Below are 22,790 nucleotides of genomic sequence, written 5' to 3'. Positions count from 1 at the left end.
GTGTGTGTGGTTTAGAATACAAGAGATGGTGCAGTCCAGTCACTTTTTATACTCCTCCATAGTTACCGCATTCACATAACTACCTATTTTAACCCCAGGTCTTTTTCGCTGACTGCTGTAGGTGATTAAACTATCACAAACAGCAGTGGGGTAAAACACCCCATTCTTGGATCCCAATCCTACCATTTATGACGCCATTTAACAGTCGATAAACTCCAAACTTGATCTGGGTATTAAAGACAAGGGTCTCCGGTAGACTGCGGGTCGTGATACTGCTTTGATTCACGTAACCAGGTGACAGGAGCTCTCCTTCTACAGTATAAACGAATCAAATAACATCTATATTGATCTAAATAGATGGTTATGAGCCAGTGAACTTGATTACTCTTGAGTTTCTATATTTTAAATCAGCATCAATTGGTTCAAGAAAGATGTTAAAATTTAACTGAGAAAATAAAAAAGATACTGTTGGGCATATAGCCGCCCCACCGCACGTGATATACGCGTACTAGGCAGTTCCTCCCACCAATGGAAGGCGAACCATCCCACCAGATAGATATATTAACTAGATGTCAACATACGGACTAAAACTATGTAATAGTTTATTGATAGTAAATATTATATAATTGTTCATTTGAATCTTCAACATTAAAGGCAATTCTAAGCATATCTACTAAGGCTGATATTGATCGCAGATCTTTGTAGTGTTAGCATAGAAATACAGCTTTTTAAAAAGTTTTCAGAGTTATCTTTAGTGAAAAGCATAACTTCACTGACAGATTTCAAGTTTGTTGATTCAGAGGAGGCATTTAAATACTCATCAGAAAATTATCTCATCATACTTTGAAGGCTCATTTTGCAGTTACATATCAGAGAAGAGCTATCAACCAGTGTTGTTAATTATTTTCATATCAAATAGAGATCACTAAAGGTGCTAAATACTAAATATATATAGAGAAAAAGATAATCAAAAATAATTTATATCTGTTTTGTTCTCAGTTACTATTCTCTGACTGATTTTTACACTACTTACCTCTTTAAGCTCTTTGCATTTAATAGTTATTAGCAGCAGTTAGCTCAATCATGCGGCTGGAGAGAAGTTAGATGAGATGAAATAGTTCCAAAATTGACATATTATATGGAAACTGTTGGTGGAACTATAAGGGAAGGACGCTTCCAACAGGAAACTTTGTAAATTTCGAAATTGGAGGTCAATATCAGCAGACATATATATATACCTAGAGTAGCCTGACAGCAGCATAAGGGCTGCCAGTCAGAAAAGCACAGGCTGCAGGATGACTTTCACGACACTTCCTCAGAGCACGATCACTTGTTAGCAGAATGAGTTTCAGCCCCTATCACTGTGTTGTCTGTTGACACATGATTGGAGACACCAGTGTAGCATGATATGACGCAGCAGCCTTGATGAGAAATTAGATGCAGCGTACAGAATGAGAAAAAATCTCTTACATATCATTCTTCTGCGCTGTGCTCATTAACTATATCAAGACAAGAGGTAATAATAGTAAATGGATAACGACTTTTCTTGTTCTCATCATCTTTATTAACTAGTTACCCACCGCGGAAAATTACATTTAACAGATAGGATATTTACTAAAATAGTTAACTATTATCTCCGAGCAGCTTAATAATATCAACAAGACTCCCCTCAATTTTCGACAGCGGTGGCTTGCCAAGCTTTTAACTGTAAAATGATCACTTCAATGCTGCATTCCATACCCCTGTAACCTCGTATTTGCGTCAAAATGACAAAACCAGTGTTGCAGGGCACGTTCACAGGCAAGTTCCCCGCGCTTTTGATAGGGGAAGTCGAAAATATCATGTTTCTCGTGTTAAGCATGAATGAGAACTTGGTCACCTCCCAAAATCGGTCTAAACGACTCCGTATTTCCATTCCTTACTTCACAAGGCCCATCATACAGAAGTGAAATGTGTATATTTCAACTGCATATTTAACTATAAGGCCCAGTAGAAGAAAAGAAAAGAAAGAAAAACGAAAAGGAAAGACAGACACGATGTCTACCAGCACCTCAGTCCTCACTGGCGGTTGTGCATGCTCTCACATCCGCTACTCCTCCACAGCCCTTCCGTCCCACCTAACCCACTGTTTCTGTATTGAATGCAGAAAAACAGCGGGCGGGCCCTTCCAGTCCTACGTCTGCTTTCCCACGGCAGCCGTAACATGGATTAACGAGGGGCATGAACCGATATATTTCCACGCCAGCACCTTCGCGCGCCGTGGGTTCTGCGACAAGTGCGGATCCAGCTTGGTGTTTCAAATGAATGAGAGTCCGGAGAGTATTTCGTTGACAGCGGGTTCTATTGATGACTGGGATGTGAAGTGGGGTGGTTCAGATGGAGATCAGAAAGAGGGAGGGCAAGGGGCGGCGGAAAAAGAGGGATGGGACAAGTTGATTAGGTCGTCAGTGTATTATTGGGCGAGAGAGAAGCCATCCTGGCACAAGTTACCAAATGATGGGGTGGTGAAGTACTTCACGGATCCTGATATTGAGGAGCAGCCGCCGGGATGGGGGGGGGAGGAAGAGGATCCTTGGGAAACAGACAAAAAGGGGTAAATGGGGTGTTTGAGTTTTTGATTTGTAGGAGGGTATCAGCCGTCATGGAGAAGAGAGGAGAGTAGCTGGAGCTGGAGCTATCAAAACATCTGCGTCGGCACCTTTGTTATGACATTTGATCTGATGGCTCCCCAGATGGATGCCATGATATAAATTCTATTGAAATGGAAGAGCATATTGTTATGGTTATTCTTGAGACATCCAATGTTAAGATTGAGAATGAAAGGACATGAGAGGATACATCATGTTGCATATCTTTTTGTCCTCACCTAATCTCTCAAAAGGGATATCGATCTCCGGCCGCCAACCTTTACCACGATAAATAATACACCACACACCTCGTTCTGCTTTTATTGCTATCTACTATTGGGGGATATATCTACAAGGAATTGGTATTTTATATAAAGTAGTCGGGACTTCATCTCGACAGCGATAGCCGGAGGGCAACAGGTCTCTCCTTGTGTGGTCCCCGTTTGCAGGGCATCCACTTAAAATTAAAACTATGTCAACAATTAGCAACTTATTCCTCATTCCGTATGCTGACAGGAGTCTTTACTGGACACCAAGCGGTGGGCAGGAGGGTTGAGAGGGCCATGAGAGAGGCAACAAGAAGAAAACAAAAGCCAGCCTGAGAGAGAAATGGCCGGTAAGTACTACTCGAATAGCTTTGCTGGCGTTCTAAAAGCGTCACAAAAAAAAATCCTCTGCCACATTTCAATCACTGCTCTCCCTGGATCAAATGATCCTTACCACCCATGGCTTTTCCTCGAACAAAACCAACAATACTAGGCCAACACGAAGCCCTTCGAAAGGAATACGTGGACATCTTCTCTTTGACCCTGGAATCCCTCGTAGAATCCTCTACTCTACGGTAATCTGTCATAAGGCTCGTCGTAGAGCCTGAGAGGGGCATTGAGGGTTGACAGAACTTTAACACTCTTGATTTTCGCGCACACCCTACGCGCTGTAGAGGAGCAGGGTTAGGCCCTGGGGGTATGTACGGCGGGAGGCGGCGCGGGTGGAGGGGGGTTTCTGCTGACTGGGGTGTTGAAGGAGGTAATGGAGGGAAAAAAGGTGAAACGCAGTGCCCCCTCCCCTGAGAGGGCGATAAAGACAGGAGAGCAAATGGTAGTGGGTAATTGGCTGATGCTCTGTGTGTTGGAGGGTTATTTTTCCCTGTGTATGTTTCGTTTTGTAGGTGGATAGTAACTATGGAATCACGAAATGATAAATTTCAAATTATAAAACAACACGATTTCGCCGACAATTAGTTTGTAGAAGTAGGGAGTAAAGAGGCAAAGTAACCCATGGGATGGGTCCCAGACGACAAAAACGTAACAAACCGACAGTAAATGATTGTAACTTATCATAAAATCTACTTATATGTCATGCCATTCTCAAAACGTACTGGTAGCGAGGCGATTCGCTGCATTTTTAGCATCGACTCTATCATCATCTTCTTCCTCGGGTAGCCCAATCATTCCAGATACACTAAGCGCGCGGTTGAGTGTTTTGCCACCATTGACCTCCGCATCATCCTCGCGGATTGGTGAAACGAAACCGCCACTGATGCTTCTACTTAAACTGTCACCACGTCTCGGTACACCACTCCACGAATCACCTTTGGGACCCTGGCTTGCAGCCAGACTGGCCCGACGAGCTGCAGGATGAGACTCCCGACCCAGACGGCTCAGGCCGCCAGAGGAATCAATCGCGCGGATGTCCGGGCGGACGCTTTCAAGTGTGCTAAGAGTGCGGCGCTCAGCTTCTATTTCTCGCAGGGTATATTCGCGAATGCTGAGAAGCATGTCGGATGTTGTCCGTTTGAACCAGCGGCGCTTTTCTTGCAGGAGGTTGGTAGTTACACGTTGTGTTTTCTTGATTAGGTATTCCTCGTGGCCCTGGGCATCCTCAAGGGCGCTGATGGCTTCATCAACCTTGTCTGATCGGACGGAGGTGCTCACTTTTAACCTGTCCGCGGCGGCACGTTTGCTTCGCGCCGTTTGCTGGGCTTGTATAAGTTCCCGGAGCAGGATGTGTCGATTCGTTAGGGTCTCCTTGACGATAAAGGCGTCGGATGAGTGGTAGTTTAAAGGGTCACCTAGTGTAGTGGCTTCTGCGGTTCCTTGTGCTGCGTGGAAGTCGCCTACTGTTTGGATGATTTTTCCAAGTTTGCGGTAGGCATTGGTAAGCCCAGGGTGGGTCTCTTGGACATGCATGTGACCAATTTTTACACCTAGATCTGATTCCGCCAGCCCAAGACCTAGATTGAATCAGTTAAACCTTGTAGTTATATTATGGGAGAACGCAAACCTTACCTCGTCTTGCCTTCACGACACGGTCGACCTTCTGACCAGCATCCATGGTGCCCAAATAAAACAACTTAACAACAGGTCGCGCATCTTGGAGTTCGGGTGTGTCGTCCGGTGGAGGAGCGAATTGTTTCAGCACCTTCCTCCTAACTCCAGTGGCTGGTTGCTTCATTCGAACAACTGGGCTATAGCCGAAATCACTCTCAACGAAAAGGATCACCTCGTCATCCTGAATCAGAACGTCATTTGCACAGACGTAGTTGAGCCATCTCTGCATTGATGCCTTTACCCGGATCTCATCCTCATCCGTTCCAGCACCAGCCGAGGTCAATGGCGCAGGAACCGCAGGAACAATCGCTTCAGGGTTGGAGGATATCAAATGATCGGCAAGTTTAACGAACTCGGAATGGGTTCGACGAACATCGCGGAATTGAGTTGTCCGGAATTTTGGTATGTTCGTCTGTAACAACGATAGATATCAGCAAGGGCTCAAGGTTTTCAGGCAAAAACGAGGTTTAACATACGTGGACATCAAATCTTAAGATAGGATCTTTTTTTCCAGTTCTTTCCAAACCCGTAATCTTCGCTTGTAATTTGTACTGTGGGGCATTTTGCCGTACTTTAGTTCTTGCTCCGGTTTGATGTCTTGCCGAAACCTGTGCTCGCTGCGGCGGATCATGCTCTGTGGGGCTTGTTGGTTGAGCGGGACGTTCTCCATGGCTTTGGTCTTCGATCTGAGGACTCTGGGGTCGTTCAGATCGGTCCTGCGTAGAGAACTCTTCCTGCTGTTGCCCTTCATTGTCTATTCCATACGGAGACCCTTGTGGTGGTAATGGAGACGGGGCAACCTCAGATGCGGGGAACGTCCTATCGACTCGAGGTAAAGTTGAGCCCCACGGAGATGTGCCGTCGGGATGTTCGGGGTCATGAGGAAGAGACGAGTAATCCATGACAGCGGAACTTATTTATATCTTAAATGGAATATCAAAGCCAGCCAACCGAGACCCTGTGGTCAGAGTGGGTTTGGTCAAAGATAGGCACCAATGTTGGTCACAGTGTTTGCCCTGGCAAGACCAAGAATTTCAGCACAAAGTGCAAATCGCCACAGGTCTGTTGGGATATAACTGTTAGGTAGAAATCCCCACGAAATATCAAAAGCTTGAGGGTGATGTCTATCCATGAAAACTGTTAAGATGAACAGCAGAGAGGAATAGAAGAGGCGAGCGACTTAAGGTGGCGCTAATGGCGCTTGCCGTTAACAAATCTTAGCGCTATTGTAACCACGTGGTTCGGCGGCTACGGTTACCTGAAGATGAGGACAAAACAAATTACATCATCAACTGTGAAATATTCCGTGCTATCATGGCTGTTCTTATGGATTAGTGGATTATTCATTGGATCAAAACAATTGGAAATTCCCAATTCCGAAGCGGCGTCCATTGCAAAATCTTTGCACCTATCTTTAGTTTCTGTTATCCATTGGGCATAATGATCCCAATTGCCCTACCCTCAAGATGGCTCTGTATAAGGCGCATCCAAAATATTAGAGCATCTCCGCCAGTACCATTGAAATATTTACCGTCCGTTTTGCGCATGTATTCAACCGGCTGTGAGGTATCACCTGAGGTTTCAGCAGACCTAGACAGAACCAGAAATATCGGCATCATTGCTCATATCGATGCGGGCAAAACGACCACTACAGAGCGTATGCTCTATTATTCCGGCTTTACCAGGAGAATTGGAGAGGTCGATGAGGGGTCGACAGTGACTGACTTTCTTCCTGCCGAAAGAGCTCGGGGAATAACAATTCAATCTGCAGCAATTACTTTCAATTGGCCGCCTAGACCATGGGGAGAGCAAACAAGTCCAACACTTGAAGAGCTCAAAAGTAAAGGGCTCCCTAGATCTGCAGCGTCGCATACAATAAATCTCATTGACACCCCTGGACATGCGGATTTTACTTTTGAAGTCTTACGCTCTCTGCGGATCCTTGATGGTGCGATCTGCATTCTAGACGGAGTGGCAGGAGTTGAAGCGCAGACAGAAAAAGTGTGGCACCAGGCTTCGACTTACGCTATTCCCCGTATTGTGTATATAAATAAATTAGATCGTGACGGCGCTGCTTTTGGACGAACTGTTCGGGAATTGGGGTCGAGACTGGGTGTCTGGCCCGCTGTCTGCCACATACCGTGGTTTGAATCTGCCTACGGTCGATTCCAGGGTATTGGAGATGCGATCTCTCTTCAAGGCCTTTTTTGGGAGGAAGGTGGTGATGGAAAAAAAATCAAGGTGTCCAGTTTGGCTACCCTGGAAGAAACGGATGAAAAATTTGCGAACGAATTGAAGAGAGCTCGTGTCGCACTTGTTGAACTTCTGAGCGAACATGATGAAGCCCTGGTCGAAAACTTCTTGGAACATGGCGAGGACCATCTGGCTGTAAAACCAATTGAAATCTTGGAGAGCCTTCGAAGGACCTTACTCGATTCAGACACAAGGGTCGTTCCTGTTTTCGCTGGAGCAAGCTTCCGAAATATCGGTGTTCAACCTCTTCTTGACCAGGTTCTGAATCTTCTTCCCAGCCCCAATGAACGCCCCGATCCAGAAATTCGCATTAGATCAGTGAAAGGTGGTCTACAAAGCCTGTTGAAAGGGGATCTTGTTGTGCCAACCAGCAAGAAGGTTGTCGCAGAAAAGAAAACGAAGAAGCATGGTTCCCACCATTCCCACCACCAAGAAGTCCAGATGGCCATTGAGAGACTTGATGGATGTGCTCTAGCTTTCAAGGTGGTGAGCGATACTAAAAGGGGAGTCTTGGTTTACGTCAGGGTATATTCTGGATCAATCAACCGAAATGCCTCTCTATTCAACACAAATCTTAACCTGTCAGAACGGGCTCCTCGCTTATTAAAAATGAACGCTTCAGAAGCTGTGGAGGTGCAATCAATCCCAGCTGGACATATTGGCGTCATTGTTGGACTAAAGCACGCAAGGACCGGTGATACATTACTTTCATATCCAGGAAACAAAGCCACTCCTCCGAAGCCACTCAATACCCTCCAACTACGCCCGATAGATGTTCCACCACCGGTGTTCTTTGCGAGTATCGAACCTGACAGCCTAAGCGAAGAAAAGCACCTCCATGAGGCCCTTGCATTGCTTTTACGAGAAGATCCTAGCCTCCATGTTACGGTTGACGAAGACTCTGGTCAAACACTGCTGAGCGGTATGGGAGAGTTGCATCTTGAAATAGCCAGAGACAGACTGGTGAACGACTTCAAAGCCAGAGCCTCTATGGGGAAAATCGAAATCGGCTACCGTGAATGCATATCTGGAACTTCCTCTGTAGTAACCAAAGTTTTCGACCGAGAAATTGCCGGTCGTAAGGGCAAAGCAGGCTGTACAGCACTGGTAGAATCCTTCAACCCCGACAAATCCGATGAAGAACAACTTGAATCACATGAGGACCTTCTATTCGAAGAAACCCGCAATGGAAATCGCATCACGATCCTCACTCCGGATCTAGTCCACCATGGCAAAAATCACAAAAAGGCTAAAATGCCCGAAGATCTTCTTCCTATCCACCTTGACCTCTCCATAATTAAAACGGCCATTTACAATGGATCTCTCGCTGCGCTAGCCAGGGGTCCAAAATACTCCTTCCCGCTGCACAATACGCATGTCACGCTGAAGTTCGATATAAATACCGATCTATTTGGTGCTGAAACTACCCCATCCGCCCTATCCGCCGCCGCACGTCTCGCCACCCAATCCGCCCTAAAAGAAGTAGCGTCGACATCTGCGCTCATGGAGCCGGTGATGAATGTCATCATCAGTGTTCCTGAATCGAGCATGGGAGTAGTTGTGCATGACATATCATCAGCGCGAGGCGGGCACATTCTATCTCTCGACGATGACTGCGGGGCATCGTCTTCAAGGACGGATAATGACGACCTACCACCCATCGATGTATCTAAGATCTACGCCCCGCCCGACCAATTCGAATCGGCCTCGGTAGCTTCCAATACCAAGAGTCCGAACCAAATGCGAACGATAACTGCCAAAGTTCCGCTGAAGGAGATGGTAGGATATTTGAAGCATCTGCGGAGCTTGACTGGTGGGAGGGGGACATTTGTGATGCATGTGGATAGATTTGAGAAGATGGGGAGTCAGAGGGAGAAGGCAGTTCTGACAGAGCTGTGAGTGATGTAAAGTATGTATAGTAGAATAGATTAGCTGTTGCATTTTTTTTCCCCCTTGTTTTGTATTTCATTGACTCATGGATGCCAGAGATGCTTTCCGAGGACATTTCATAAAATTGCATAGTTAAAACAAGAAATTCCAATGTTTTCCAGAGTGGCCGCATAAATTTATTTCTAAGTCTATTTTTGTTTTCAGAAACACAACAGAAACACCGACTCCTCTCCCTTTCCTATCGATTCCAACCGCAGACCAACCACGAAATTGGTAACTATCTCATTGTAGATGAGCGAACCTAGAGAGGAATAACGGAGGATAATGGGTGTTGAAATGGAAAACAAGTGACCCTTAGGGTGTACCTTTTCTTCTCCGTTATCGTTTATTTACAGGCCCACTCACATGTATATAACCTCAAGAGAGATAAATGATGCTGCGGTTTGGAAGAGAAACGTACACACATACAACAGGTATTAATACGTCGTTGCTCCTTGTTCCCCTAAACACCATGGAATTAGATCAAATACCCAACCTTGGTCCCTGGAAATGGATTATAGTCTATGCAAGTCAATCCGGCAGCCAAGGTAAGTTGGGCTTGTTTGTAGTTAACTAATTGGTTGTAACTAATTATTAACCATGATAATTTACATTCTTGAACAACGAGAGCAATGGTGAAAAGTCGGAGACTTCATGATGTAACTAGAAAGCTCAGCGGACATTAACAAGAAAAATCGCTATCTTTTGGCGGGCTTGCTTTCGACAAACTCTCTCAACCATCACCTGAAGACAGCCGTCCATTCTGTGCATAATTGCATGGATATATCGGGATCCTATCTTTGCGCCTGATGGTGGGCGCACAAAATCAACATCATATAGACGCAGACGTAACCAAGAAGTCACCAATGTAACTATGTTGCGTGCCTGCAAAAGCCTCTGCGCGATACCTCCTTGTAGGCCGCGTCATGAAGCATGGCTCCAATCTTTGCTGGACTAAATAGCATCATCGTCCCCCGGATTTGACTTGCCATCCTTCCCAGATTTGTAGCCATGCGGGGCCGTCTTGCCAGGCGCTTCGCATGTGGGTTTGGAACAATGGAGAACCGATAAATGACTCCGGAAGTGGCGGGGATACATGCGTCCAAGCTCCGATAGACAGATTTATAAACACGTCGTCTGTTGATTCCCCATGGTCCCGCGCTCGGTTGGATAGCAGCCCAAACGTGTGCGAGCAGCACATCTAGTCTAGAGATGTCAGGGCGGCCGCTATCATCAGTGCGGGCTCGTTCCTTTAACCGGACAAGTTGCTCCCAGTGAAATAGAACTGGGTATAACTAGCAGGCCTAGAAATATCCCATGTCTTCCACGGAGCAGCTGTTGATGGCGACAGTGTAATCCTCTTCAGCTGCGACGACAGGAGGCTTGAATTCTCCATCGTTGGGACCATAAATTCCGGATATCCGGCAGCGTCAGTCCCCACCATTCAAACCAGTGTAAGGGGAGTTGACGGGCTTTAAGAGGCCAGTACTGCATCCGGAGCAGTCCCATCGATACCGCCTGCGGCACATGCGTCTAACCGTGCGGGTTCAAATATTGGCCTGACCCATTATTAAATATGTTCTTGAAATCACCAGATTTATTAAATAGTGTCTGGCTCTCCGCAGCTCACTTGTGCACAAATTCCTTCATTGCTTGTGCAAAAGCCAATGAACGAGCTATCTTGACATTGATATCATACCCGCCATCACTGAAGAGTGTTACTTGGATATGCATGGAAGGAAGTCCTTTGCAGTCATGCAGATTATGCAATGGTAACAACGTGTTCGAGAGGAACAACTCATGGTTAAATCCGTCTCTGATCCATATGCCAGAACATTCTGCACGTTCAGAAGGAGTACGCACCAAAGATGTAGCTGCGATATTCCGATGCCGGAACACTCTCCACTCGACGCCTGGATCTTCGTTCGTGCCCGTACACAGCCGTGGGCCTGTTGAAGCGCTCAGTATGATGCTGAGAATCTCCCCATCGCACCGGAGACTACTGCAGCTGGCCAGCCCAATGTGGGAAATCGTTTAAAGTAGACACAAAGGGTAGACTCGAGGTAGTTGAGGAAAACTTCCTCCTCGATGGCGTGGTATATCGTCGAACAGCCATATTGCTCCTGTAGGAGAAAATCTGGTGGCTGTGGCATCTAGAATTGACAAAGGGAATGAAACAGCTTTGGGAGAAGAAAAAGATGGGAATAAACGCGCCGCGCCTTGATCTCTTCCATGTTAGAAAGACAAGGTTATTCCTTTTGTGACCCTTTTTGGCAAATATGGGCAATGCCGGCTTTGTGGAAAAGAGTATTTGATTGTAGCGTCCTCTATATATCACAACATAAATGTAGTTGCTCTGCTTCGTTGATTTAATCTTCGCAACATTTTTAAAATGTCAGCACGCTCAAGAAACCAAAACCTCAGTCCTTTTGACTAAATAGTTGTTTATTTTTTTTTATTTTTTTTGGTTTCAAGTCTTATGGAGGTATCAAGATAGACAACACCAGGTTCTGAAACTGTAAAAAGACTTCTCAAAGACTCAGTATGGGTCAGCATGAATTTCCATTTGATTAAATTCCCTCTTCACAGTTAGAGTGTTGGAATGAATTAAATAACAAATGCAGCAAATATTTAGTGATGTCTTGGAGCAAAAATTTGAGATGATAATGAGAACATCAGGCAGACTCTGTTTAAGGACAGAGGTACAGAGGAGATGGAGACCCCCTGCAACACACATAAATGAGGCTCATTAGAGCTAGAATGGTACCAAAAGCTCCTCATCTTGAAAAGAAGCGTGAATGGTATATCACTTCCATGGACTGATATGGATATAGCGAAATGTATACTGCAAGTGGAGAGAACATCCCTTGATGCCACGGCCCCAAGCCAAGCCATCTCTCATCCCAGGTAAATGCAGTTCGACGAAGATTAAAATCTCGGAACAGAATGTCTAGAATTTCCTTCCCAAAGAAATAACTGATAGGAAAATGAGGGAATGAATTAAACGGGGAACGAAAGAGATAAAGCAACACCAAGCGTCATCCGTAAGGTAGGAGAATACAAAGAAGTCAACGGCATTTAACCCACCAGCAAAAATGATGGAGGAGCACGGATCCCAAAAATAAAATAAAAAAACTACCAATTATCATCCCAACTCTTACCCGCATCATCTTTCCCCTTTGCACCGTTCCCGCCAGCAGCACCGGCACCACCAGTAGCGCCACCAGAAGGGGGCCCACCACCCTTCATGGCTGCCGTCCCAACAGCATCCGGCCGCTTCTTCTCCTCTCCTAGAGCGGCAAAATCATCCCAAAAGTCCTTCCTCTCTGGAACGAATGTTCTTCTTTGCGACCCATGCCAACCCGACGGCGATATTGATGTGTCTGCAGGACCCTCGACGAATCGGCTGAAGGCATCTGCGGCTCCGCGCGTGCCGGTTTGGACATTTCGGGATACCTGAGTGGCGGCGAGGCGGGCCTGGGCGGCCAGGTCGGTTTCCGCGAGCTGATTTGTTGTCTTGTTAGCGGTGTTTTTTGAGGTAGATACATTTTCCGCTTGGGGAAATAGTTGTGAATATAATATAATACACCAGAGAATCAAACCAAAATACAAGGCTTACCGTCTTAGCGGCGGGTTGCAAATAGGACTCATTCACCGTCTTCGCCCCTTTGGTCACAGTAGTTGTAAACCAACCGAACCCCTTCGTCAGCGCGGCAACGGGGTCGTTCTGGAAGTCTTGCAGGCCCGGTATTGCAGCGCCACTGTCATCCTGCTGCTCGCTTCGCGTAGACGCTGGCATCCCACCTCCGAATCCCGTGTACTTCCCGCCCTGCGACGGCGCCACGTTTTCCGGTCTACTCGAATTCTCCGCCCCCAAAGACGCAAAATACGCTTCGTTCCGCTCTTTTCTTCCTCCCGCTCCCGCTCCTGCACTTCCAACCAGCCCCTCCGGCTTCGCAGGCGACATGGACCTGGATGGCGTCAAGCCTCTCTGGTCACTGCCCGTAGCAGAAATAGAAGGCGGCGTCCCGGCCCTTGACAAAGCTTTCTTCTCTTCACCGGGGATATACTCCCTCCCCTCAACGTTGGCCGTCAATCTTGCCTTCCACTCCTCGCCCACATCGCCCTCATACCTCTCCTTGATGGTCGAATCATCAAACACACGGCCTTCCGCAACGTTGGCGCTGTGCTCATCGAAGAAGAGTTTCCAGGGATCGTTGCCGCCGTGTTCCATGCGCTGGATTTCAGCAGGCTTGAAGGCGTCCATGGTTATGCTGCGGACAAAGGAGATGTGCACGCCTAGGCCGCGGTGGGTGCCAGCGCAGTTTAGGCAGATGAAAGTGCCGAATTTGGGGGAGGCCTGGGTGGGATTTGTTAGAATGTGGGTGAGTGGTTTAAAGAGGACTTGGAAGAGGATGGGGGGGCGGGGTTTGTGGGCTTTCGAGGAGGATTATTAGGTGGAGAAACAATCCATAGCATACCCACTGAGGTGACGGAGCGCCGCAATCACAGCATCGATCATTGCCCTTGGTCTTCTGGATGAGTAGCAGCTGTACTTAACAACAGAGGCACATTTCGTCCTGCATTGTCAGCGAGATGCCTCATGAAGTGTACTCAACCCCTTTTCTCTTTTCTCCTATCCCCAACATAAACACACACATCCAAACAGGAGCTACCAAACCTAGCCAAAAAAGACCATACCTTACTCCTCGTCTCCATATCCACCCTCCATTTGTTCGACGACATTTTCCCCCTCACTCATACACTCTCTCGCTCTCTCACCGAACCAAGTTGATCCGCAATCAGCTTCGCGATGGACAATCTCCAGGCCCGAATACGAACGTATTACTTCAGAAGCCACCCAAAAACTTCCTCCCCGTCCAAATCCCGTTCACCCTTTCCCCCTTCGTTTACTGATCTAATATCTCCTGATATACGAAGTCGAGAAATCAACCTCCCCCCCCGGGCGCGCCTCAAGTCAAGAACCGAACCTAGTCCGTCGCGAAAAGAGTCACGTCGATCGAAAATAAAAAGGAAACAATACAAAAAAAAAGAAAAAGAAAAAGAAAAAGCAAAAGCCCTCGGGGAATCAAGTAGAAAAAAAGAAAAAAAAAAAAGACCCGTTCGCTGCAGGAAGAGAATGGATAAAGACTGAAAACAGCCCCTATCCCAGCCAATTCCGTTCCGCCTGTCGTTCGTTGGCTTGTTCGTCAGGGAATCGCAGGAATCAATTCTAAAATGCCCTAGCTAGCCAAGCGTCTCAAGAGGCGGCTCTCGTTCGCCTTTACAAGCAGAAAGAATTTGGGGCGACTGGATTGGAGTTGCGAGTGCGAGTGCGTGTGCTTGTGCGTGTGCTTGTGCTAGTTGCTGGTGCATGTGCGTGTGCTTGTGCGTGTGCGTATGCGTCTTTATTGACCCTGTGTAACTAGCTCTTCGTATCTTGTCAACAATTCCAAGCCCAACCCCCCCCGTCTTTGTTCCTTACAAATAAATATATAACTCCCCTCTTTCAACGTGCGGTATGGCGGGGCAACTATCGACTCGGGCTAACGGTTACAAATGTGCCCCCGAAAATCGAATCGCAGTGACGACGGCTCAGCATGGAAGTTTTGTCTACGCAAGAGCGCGGGTCCCAGGGATATATGTTATCAGAGAGTAAGCAGGGATATAGAGGTTAGTCTGTGGATCTGGAGTGGAATTTTTCTCCCTTATTTTGCGGCGGGGGGGGGAGAACGGGGTGGAAAGTGGGTTTGGTTGTAATAAGGAAACATCCCTTCCTTGCCAAGAACCAAGGCTGGACCCAAGATTTTCGCCGTTGGAAAAAGTCGCCTATGGACTTGATATGTAACTAGTGATGCGGGATACAGGTTGATCCCAACACACAAAACCAACTCTGGAAGAGACGACAGGACATGACATGAAGCGAATGAAATTATGGTTGGCTGGAGCTTCAAATAGGCGTTTCCACAGCACGCACTGTCACTCTATCTTGGCCGTTGGCTGTGGTGGATTCCCTGACTCTAAGCTGATATTAAACGCTTTGACTGGTTATAGTTACACACCATTGAGACACACCACCAGCTCAAAATAGAATAAAAAAAAAAGAAAAGAAAAGAAAGAAAAGAAAAGAAAGAAAAGAAAAGAAAAGAAAGAGGAAAAACTAATAATAAAATACAATTCATAATTTGATTGGAAAATATTTAAGATACATCATAGCAAGCAAGCCGGCCAAGTATTCCATTGATGGTAACCCAATAATAACTGGGGGGAAAGGGGGGGGGGGGGGGGGGGGTTAGGGGAGACTTGACTTGCATGGAGTGCTGAGTGCAGGGGATTCCTCCTTTCATTTTGTCTTTTTTTTGGGTCTTTTTGATTTTTGATTTTTTCTTGTTTTGTTTGTTTGGTGGAACGGATACATATTTCTGCTGGCTGATTGTTTTGTTGTCCTTTTTCATACACACATCCCCCCCTTGCCCTCTACCTTCCCCAGATGTAGAACCAAGGGGGAGACGAGCAGGTAAACAGGAATGAAGCTGGGGAACCTGGAATCGAGGGGCGGCAACTAGGAAATGGATAAGAAACGGCAAAAACGTTTGTTGGAATTTCTTTTTTGGCTCTCCTTCCCGAATAACAAATATTTAAAAAAACATTTAAGCAATTTCAAACCCGCACCCATAACAGAATTTACTCATCATAGCCATATTTTCTTTGGGTTAATTGCCATATGCGTGCATTCATTTCTTTTCACCAAACCTTCAATTCCCCTTCCTTTTCACCTCGTTTAGTTTGGAGAAGAAATTATGTGTGCTTGACGAATTTTATGCGGCGACGGGAGCATTGGCACCGGGTTCGGAAGTCGAACGCTCTTCAAAAGAGGCATCGTCCTCCTTGCCAGGGCTGTCGATGGCAACCTTGACTGCGATCTCGCGGCCTTCAATTTCTTTGCCATGCATTTCCGCGACGGCCTTGGCCTGGAGAGCCTCGGAGCCAAGAGTAACAAAACCGAACCCACGACCCTTGCGGGGCTCACCACGAGCAAGGAGCTTCTTGACCATGAAACGTGGGATGGGGCGAAGTGCAATCTTGGAGGAGACGGGTTCGTAGGCGGCAAAGAGTTCCTTCAACTGTAGAGTGATAATGACTGTTAATATTCCTTCAATTTGGAGGTTTTGAGAGTGTCCATCATACCTTCTCCTCGCTAAGGTCGTAGGGAAGGTTGGCAACCATGACCTTAGTCTTGGAAGGGATACCATCTTCGGGAGGACCACGCTGCTTGTGGGCACGAGGACGCCCCTTGGAGTCTTTGGAAGCATCGCCAGTCTCATTTGTCACATCAGCCAAGGGGGCACCTTCGGTGGCTGCCTCAGCATGTTCTCCATTCTCCTTGTGCTATTTGCGCCATGGGCGACATATATTAGTTGAAGTAATGACCCGAATTTATAAAAGAAAAGATGATGAAAACATTGTGGGAAAAAGGGGACTGCCATTCTCAGCAGAAAAAAAAGGGGGGAGGGGGAGGAAAAGAAGGAGTCGAAACATACAACACGACCGCCACGGCCGGATCTACCACCACGGCCCCGGCCACGTCCACGACCACGACCAGAGCCTCTCTTGCGGCTCTCACCCCCACTGGTACCTTCACCACCGCTGACAGCATCGCCCTTGTGTTCAGCAGGTTCTGGCTTGCGGGCAAGTTGGACTGAGACCTTGCGCTCAAGGATTTCCTTGCCAGAAAGCTCAGAGATGGCAGCCTGTGCTTCATGCGCGGTGGCGAGATCAACAAAGGCGTATCCAACTGGGCGATTAGTACGGGGGTTCACGGGGATGGAGGTGTTTTCACTGTCATGATTGTGAGGCAGAAAGTTAGTGATAAAAACAAGCACATCGATGACAGATGTCATCTATTTAGTGTGCATGAAAAAACAACTGCATTCGTGACAACATAGGATGTCCTATATATGTGTGTGTTTTTAAAAGAGTGGAGTAGAAGGGATGACTCTTTGTTGTGCTTGCAGTTTGAACTTTGCTATTGTTTTCAAAACCAGAAACACAGCTGCAGTGATCATTTTTGTAGATACCATCCCATGCAACAGGACACACAACAGAGCATAGGAAGGTAAGATACTGATAAAAAAAAAAAATCATGGGAAATGCTTTGGAAATACGTACATGGTATAAGCCTTGAAGAAGTCCTTGAGTTCCCCCTCTGTGGTCGCATATGCAAGGTTCCCAATATACAAGCGACGTCCCTCGTCGGCACTGGTGGCAGTGGCATCGGTGTGAGAAGCAGCCGCAGCACCGCCGTTGGCAGCGTCGTTGATGGAGACAGAGGCCAAGTTCTCGGCCACTTCGTTGGCAGTCGACATGATTGATGGAGTTTGGCTGAGTGTTTTGAAAACGGCACACGGGGGTAGTTGGTTGGTCAAAAGGGGGCGTGCTGTTACCGCCGGAACTTGATTGAACTCAGGGGGCTTGGGCTGCCTTGGGGAACTTGAAGGGGGGATGAAAGGGTAGCTTAGTGCCCTAGATACTGGAGAAGATGATGAAGATGGGGGTGTTGGCTTGATCGTATGTTGATGGTTGTCGACGTGGTGGGAAGGAGAAAGAAGAAGAGGAAGAAGAAGAAGAAGAGAGAGGGAGGAGGAGGAGGAGGAGGAGGAGGAGGAAGAAAAGGAACAGGAAAAGGAAGAAGCAAAATAGTGTGGCAGTAGTGGCAATAGTGGCACAGGGGGGTCAGCAGGGGGCGGTGAGTGGTAAGTAGCATTAGCGGTAAGTGGTAATAATTAAGCAGTGGTGACTAACGCGTTGGAGCTGCCTTGACTGGTTCCAAACAATATTAATAAACCGTTTAGAGCGTTTTCCCCTGCGGCTCTTGGGCCTTTCTTTCCTCTAGGGGAAACCCAATGAGGGAAGGCGTCCCTCCGCCTCCTTGCTCCTGCCTCTCTCTGCACATCTCTGTCAGCCGTTGTGGAGGCCCGAGTCACATGTTGTGTCGTTGCAGTGGAATTTGCGGGCGATTGATCTGTCTATACACACATACACACACACACACACACACACACACACACACACACACACACACACACACATTATATATATATATATATATTGTACGGGGTAGAGTCCGTATGTATATACACATACATAATTGATACGTTGACTACATGCCCTTGCGGACGGATGAATGGATGAATGGATGGGTGGGTGGGTGGGTGGATGGATGGATGGATGGATGGATGGATGGATGGATGGATGGATGAATGGATGCCGATTGCGATCGCATACGCGCACTCCCAGCAGTCATTTGCAGCTCTGTTGTGCTTCTATCTCAGGCCAACCGTGAACAGGATTTTAGTCTGGAGTTTTCAGCCTTTCACATAGACATTGGGTTGTTACCTGCCCCCCTTTCTATTCACTCGATATGAGATGTGATCGGTCGGTGGCTGTGTTCTTCTCTCCTGTCGCTGCACCACACAGACGGTAACCTGAGATCTTTTCAGCCCGCCTGAAAAGTGGTCTATTTTCTCTGGAAGTTTCGCTGTCACGCGTCTGTTAATATTGCGTGGTATGGCCCATGTTGCGTATTTTCCCTCTTTTTTGATCTCCATCTCCAGGAAAACCCCCGCCAAAACCTACTCGGGATAACACTCCTCTTGGTGGTAGGTAGGCATGGTGATTGCCCAAGTGTATGCAGGTATCCTGCCTACGACACATTAACTTCTCAAATCAACATGACCCTGATCCATTCCGTGCACTCTTGCTGAATGGAAGATTTAAAATGACACAAATCAAGCCGAATGGGCCTGGGGTTTATGAATAGGCTATATTATTCACTTCTTCTACAACGCTCATCGTCGTTATGAAGAGTGGATAGCTACAAGCACAATCACATTCCCGAGTGAATCTCTATCTCACACAACACCTCCATTCTCTGTCAAGATGCATTTTTTTATCAAGGCGATTTCTCTCTTCTCTTCTCTTATTCCTCATTCTCTCTCATTCTGCAATCATCAAGCACTTCTTTCCGCTTCGTTTCATTTCAAGTTTGTACCACCTTGTAGTCGCCCTCGACTTTCAATCGGTATCTAAAACATTGAAGCCCTCGAAGAGAAATCCGCCATCATGACCGAAAACAATCCTGTCATCATCCTGGACGATGATGAAGAAGTAGTTCAGGCTGCTGGTGTCGCTGTGCAAGCCAATATCAGATCCAACTCGGAGCCAGTTTGTCCCAGCGAGGGCCCGCTTCGTGCAAGCCCACCCGCTGGTAAGAAAATCTATCTCCCGATTCCTCAAATTGTCTAGTCTTATCTTACCATATGCTATCTGCAGTTCGCTTTAACAGAGACTTTCTTCTCGCGGCCCCTCTCGCCGGTAAGGAAATTTATCTTCCGCCTCCTTAACTGTATAAGGCCCGCTCTTACCGTGCAATAGCATCGTTGCTCTCCAGTGGAGATGCTGGTCCTCCTCATCCATCCAGTAAGAACATCTATCTCTCATTTCCTCGGTTACCAGCCTCTGTCTTACTGTGTAATAGGAAATTCCCCTGGTAGGAATCACAACAATCTCCAGCAAGCAGAAATTGATGGGCCGAGTCAAGGGTCGACGGTCCTGTTCACCCTCAACACATCAGAATGGATGAGGAATGTCACCAAAGACTCAAATTGCCTCCTGAATTCTTCAAACCCCTTTCCTGTAGAGTCTCTTCCACCTTTCATTGCCCTACAGCAGAAGCAGACAGGCCCGTCTGCTATCGCAGAAGAAAAGGGACTTGCCTCTTCCCAACCAGAATCAAGCAAACCGTATACCATTTCGCCCTTTGCAAGGGAATTTTTCACAGACATGGCTCGTACCATCGGCTGCGTTTTCCCCTACGGCGAATTCGCGCAAAAGTACAACTGTACTGTCGACCAGGTAAACATAGCATTGAATGCAGTTGTCCTGGAACCGTTGATGAAGAGCGATGGAGTCACCGATGACGACCTAGGTGTCATGGAGATTGAGCTTGAGCAGGGTCCCGGTGTGGACAAAATATGTGACAGCTACCTTAGAAAAAAGTGTCTCAAGCAGTATGACACGGTTGTGCGAGAATTTCAACGAGAGAAGCGGGCGGAAGCTTTCCCTCAGGAATTTGAAGAGACTCTTTTCGTAGCGTTTGGAAAGCTGGATGCGTATTGGAAAGCCAAGAATATTGGGCTCAAGATCCACAAGGCCCTTGAGGATGCAAAGAGAGTTGCGAGGAAAGAAGCAGAGAATCAAGCTCTCGCTGAACAACAACTGAGAAGTGTGGTGAACTGGGCAAAACTGCAGATGCCGCTGCAGCAGCCGTCAACTATGACCAAGACGACAATTCCATCAACTCTGCCAATGCAGGAACAGAAGGGTGGGAAAGGCCACTGTGCCACTCCGAGTCGCAAGCGTGCAAGAAGTTCATCAGACGAAACTGGTGAAGAAGAGGATACCAGTGGAGCGAGCAGCAGCAATCCTACGCCTTCGACATCGCCACCGACCTTCCTGCAACTCTCCCCTCCGGCCAAGAAGAAGGCAAAGCTAACAGCCACCCAACCCACACCCACGTACCACACAGCACAATATATCGATCTTCTTTCTGATCACCATACAGCGCCATGCAATGAGATCCATAATCTCGATGGTCTCAGCGGCATTGGCAACGGCAATATCAACATGCCGGAAAATCTGACAATCCCCTATTTATTCGTATCCGCGTATCCGATTACGCAGCAACCAACGTCTCTCCCCCGGTACCTATATGTCCCTACTGCAACCACAAACCTCGAGCCCAACCCCAACCCCAACTCCTCCAACCTACCATTCTACTTCATCCGATCCAGCTCCCGACTTGACGTCACCGTCGACGAATACGGCAGCTACCAGCCCGAAGTATACCCAGGAGCAGAAATCCCCAAACACGAATACGGAGGGGCTCTCGAGAGTATCCCTGTAGACAACAGCAAACTTGGATGGCAAAGCCTTCCAGAGAAATATCGCGAGCGCTTCCTTAGATTATTAAACAACCACAGCGCCCCTGCCGATGCGGAGGATCCGACAAGCAGTGTATTTTCGAACGAACTGCGGGATAAGGCTTCCAGTGAAGTGAAGACACCAAAAATACAAAAGAACTGGAGGGATTATGTGCCTTCGAGAGGGATATTTGAGTATTATGCGAGGGCGCTGGAGGAGGAGAGGGGGCATAAATGGTCTGACGAGTATGAAAAGAGAATTGAAGACCGTTATCTCGCTGTGTCAGGCAAGGTTGGGAAGTATATAGAGATGCTGGAGGCTCAAAGGATGGAGGATGTGCCTAAACTTGCTATGGAGGCAGCGGTCAATCAAGAAGGAGAGGAGCGTGAGAATGCTGGGACTACTCTGGCACCAATGGAGCCTGATGTGCAGATATCTGAAGCCGCTCGGGATGGCAATGACAGGGAAAGTGACGGTGAAGAAGGGAATGAAGATGGTGAAGAGGGTAAAGAAGAAGAAGAAGAAGATGATGATGATGATGATGACGAGGGTGACGAGGGTGACGACGAAGAGGACAAAGAGCAAGAGGATGAGTTAACCAAAATGATCCGAGAGCACTTGCGTGATACCGACGAGTGGTATAGACAGCTGGCGGAGAATGTGGACGATGATGGAGGTTATCGAGTAGGTCAAACTACATATCCCGTAGAGGAAGCCAAGCAGAAAGGGCAGGAGGGCGAGCTGAAAGAGGAAGGGCTGGAAATCGAACAGGAAGATACCCAGGAATTTGAACAAGACGATAACGAGGATGAAGAACAGGACGATGATCAGGATGAGGATTTTGTTCCTTGAATGGAGCTTGACTTGAGAAGTAAATGGTTTGGTGAGTGGATGAGGGTTTTTTTTTTTTTTTTTTTTTTTTTTTTTTTTTTTTAGACATTGTGCTTTGAGAGCATTTGCTGGAACAAATGAAGGCAGTGGAAGGTCATTGTATGGATGATGTGTTTGTAACGTATGTAGTTAGTTGATAAATTTTACAAAGAGCGGGGAAAAAAAAAAGAGGGTGGGGGCTTTTTGATTTGCCTTTCTTAAGATTCTTAGCTTCCCTGTAAAATTCTCTTGTCATTGATATATATTCATCAGCAGAGATCACCTAGATAGCAAAGGGATATAATAGAAAGACAAGCTGGCTCGCTCCAACGAAGGATAGAAAAAAGCAGTATATATACATAACGCAAAATACTTTTCCCCCTTTCCAAAGGGTTCGTTCCCCTATCCCTTTCCCACACGTCAAAAATAGATATCTAAAAAGGCAAAAACACAGAACGGGGAACAGGAAAATCACGCTTCAAATGATATATCCACATAAACACGTACATGCGAAATTGAGAAGCAGACTCAAACGGATGCTCATATGATATAAGGAAAGGGACACGAGGCATAGGAGAGGAATCAAGAACCAGGAAATAAAAAAAAAAAAAAAAGCCCCCCCCCCCCCCCCCCCCCGCGGTTTTCTTTTGGAACTATTAGGTGTTAAAGAAGGGGTTAAGGTATGGGTTCGCGGGATTTTACTTTATTTTTTTTGTTAAGGGGGTGCTTTTGGAGGGGGTTCCGGAAAGGGAGTTTAGGAAAGTTATTCCTCCTGTCACGTTTTTTTTTTTTTTTTTTA

At 47.0% G+C, this 22,790-nt stretch overlaps 8 protein-coding genes across 8 annotated transcripts; 3 read left to right on the top strand and 5 right to left on the bottom strand.

Moving 5' to 3' along the window:
* Window positions 1-2,036: 2,036 nt before the first annotated feature.
* PADG_02657 (uncharacterized protein) lies at window positions 2,037-2,597 on the top strand (the record flags this gene model as incomplete). The annotated part of the gene is made up of 1 exon (XM_010760252.1): window positions 2,037-2,597. The coding sequence occupies one exon, from the start codon at window positions 2,037-2,039 to the stop codon at window positions 2,595-2,597; it is 561 nt and encodes a 186-aa protein (XP_010758554.1).
* Window positions 2,598-3,315: 718 nt separating this feature from the next.
* PADG_11466 (uncharacterized protein) lies at window positions 3,316-3,510 on the bottom strand (the record flags this gene model as incomplete). Its single annotated transcript, XM_010760632.1, has 1 exon — window positions 3,316-3,510. The coding sequence occupies one exon, from the start codon at window positions 3,508-3,510 to the stop codon at window positions 3,316-3,318; it is 195 nt and encodes a 64-aa protein (XP_010758934.1).
* Window positions 3,511-3,994: 484 nt separating this feature from the next.
* Window positions 3,995-5,859, bottom strand: PADG_02656 (retromer subunit VPS17; the record flags this gene model as incomplete). Its single annotated transcript, XM_010760251.1, has 3 exons — window positions 3,995-4,860; window positions 4,916-5,369; window positions 5,434-5,859. The coding sequence occupies 3 exons, from the start codon at window positions 5,857-5,859 to the stop codon at window positions 3,995-3,997; spliced, it is 1,746 nt and encodes a 581-aa protein (XP_010758553.1).
* A 538-nt stretch (window positions 5,860-6,397) lies between these two features.
* On the top strand, window positions 6,398-9,109 carry PADG_02655 (translation elongation factor G; the record flags this gene model as incomplete). The annotated part of the gene is made up of 1 exon (XM_010760250.1): window positions 6,398-9,109. One exon carries the CDS (start codon window positions 6,398-6,400, stop codon window positions 9,107-9,109), a length of 2,712 nt encoding a protein of 903 aa, XP_010758552.1.
* Window positions 9,110-10,011: 902 nt separating this feature from the next.
* Window positions 10,012-11,292, bottom strand: PADG_02654 (uncharacterized protein; the record flags this gene model as incomplete). The annotated part of the gene is made up of 4 exons (XM_010759770.1): window positions 10,012-10,434; window positions 10,629-10,698; window positions 10,770-11,088; window positions 11,133-11,292. The coding sequence occupies 4 exons, from the start codon at window positions 11,290-11,292 to the stop codon at window positions 10,012-10,014; spliced, it is 972 nt and encodes a 323-aa protein (XP_010758072.1).
* Window positions 11,293-12,274: 982 nt separating this feature from the next.
* Window positions 12,275-13,885, bottom strand: PADG_02653 (uncharacterized protein; the record flags this gene model as incomplete). Its single annotated transcript, XM_010760249.1, has 4 exons — window positions 12,275-12,643; window positions 12,759-13,499; window positions 13,621-13,689; window positions 13,841-13,885. 4 exons carry the CDS (start codon window positions 13,883-13,885, stop codon window positions 12,275-12,277), a joined length of 1,224 nt encoding a protein of 407 aa, XP_010758551.1.
* A 2,072-nt stretch (window positions 13,886-15,957) lies between these two features.
* Window positions 15,958-17,505, bottom strand: PADG_02652 (uncharacterized protein; the record flags this gene model as incomplete). The annotated part of the gene is made up of 4 exons (XM_010760248.1): window positions 15,958-16,263; window positions 16,328-16,528; window positions 16,681-16,978; window positions 17,309-17,505. The coding sequence occupies 4 exons, from the start codon at window positions 17,503-17,505 to the stop codon at window positions 15,958-15,960; spliced, it is 1,002 nt and encodes a 333-aa protein (XP_010758550.1).
* A 1,756-nt stretch (window positions 17,506-19,261) lies between these two features.
* Window positions 19,262-21,973, top strand: PADG_02651 (uncharacterized protein; the record flags this gene model as incomplete). The annotated part of the gene is made up of 4 exons (XM_010759769.1): window positions 19,262-19,406; window positions 19,472-19,513; window positions 19,574-19,618; window positions 19,677-21,973. The coding sequence occupies 4 exons, from the start codon at window positions 19,262-19,264 to the stop codon at window positions 21,971-21,973; spliced, it is 2,529 nt and encodes an 842-aa protein (XP_010758071.1).
* Window positions 21,974-22,790: the final 817 nt, after the last annotated feature.

This window comes from Paracoccidioides brasiliensis (assembly GCF_000150735.1).
Source record: "Paracoccidioides brasiliensis Pb18 unplaced genomic scaffold supercont2.3, whole genome shotgun sequence".
Lineage (NCBI taxonomy): Eukaryota > Fungi > Ascomycota > Eurotiomycetes > Onygenales > Ajellomycetaceae > Paracoccidioides > Paracoccidioides brasiliensis.
The sequence above is the reverse complement of the archived record's forward strand: the minus strand, read 5'-3'. Positions and strand labels throughout refer to the sequence as shown.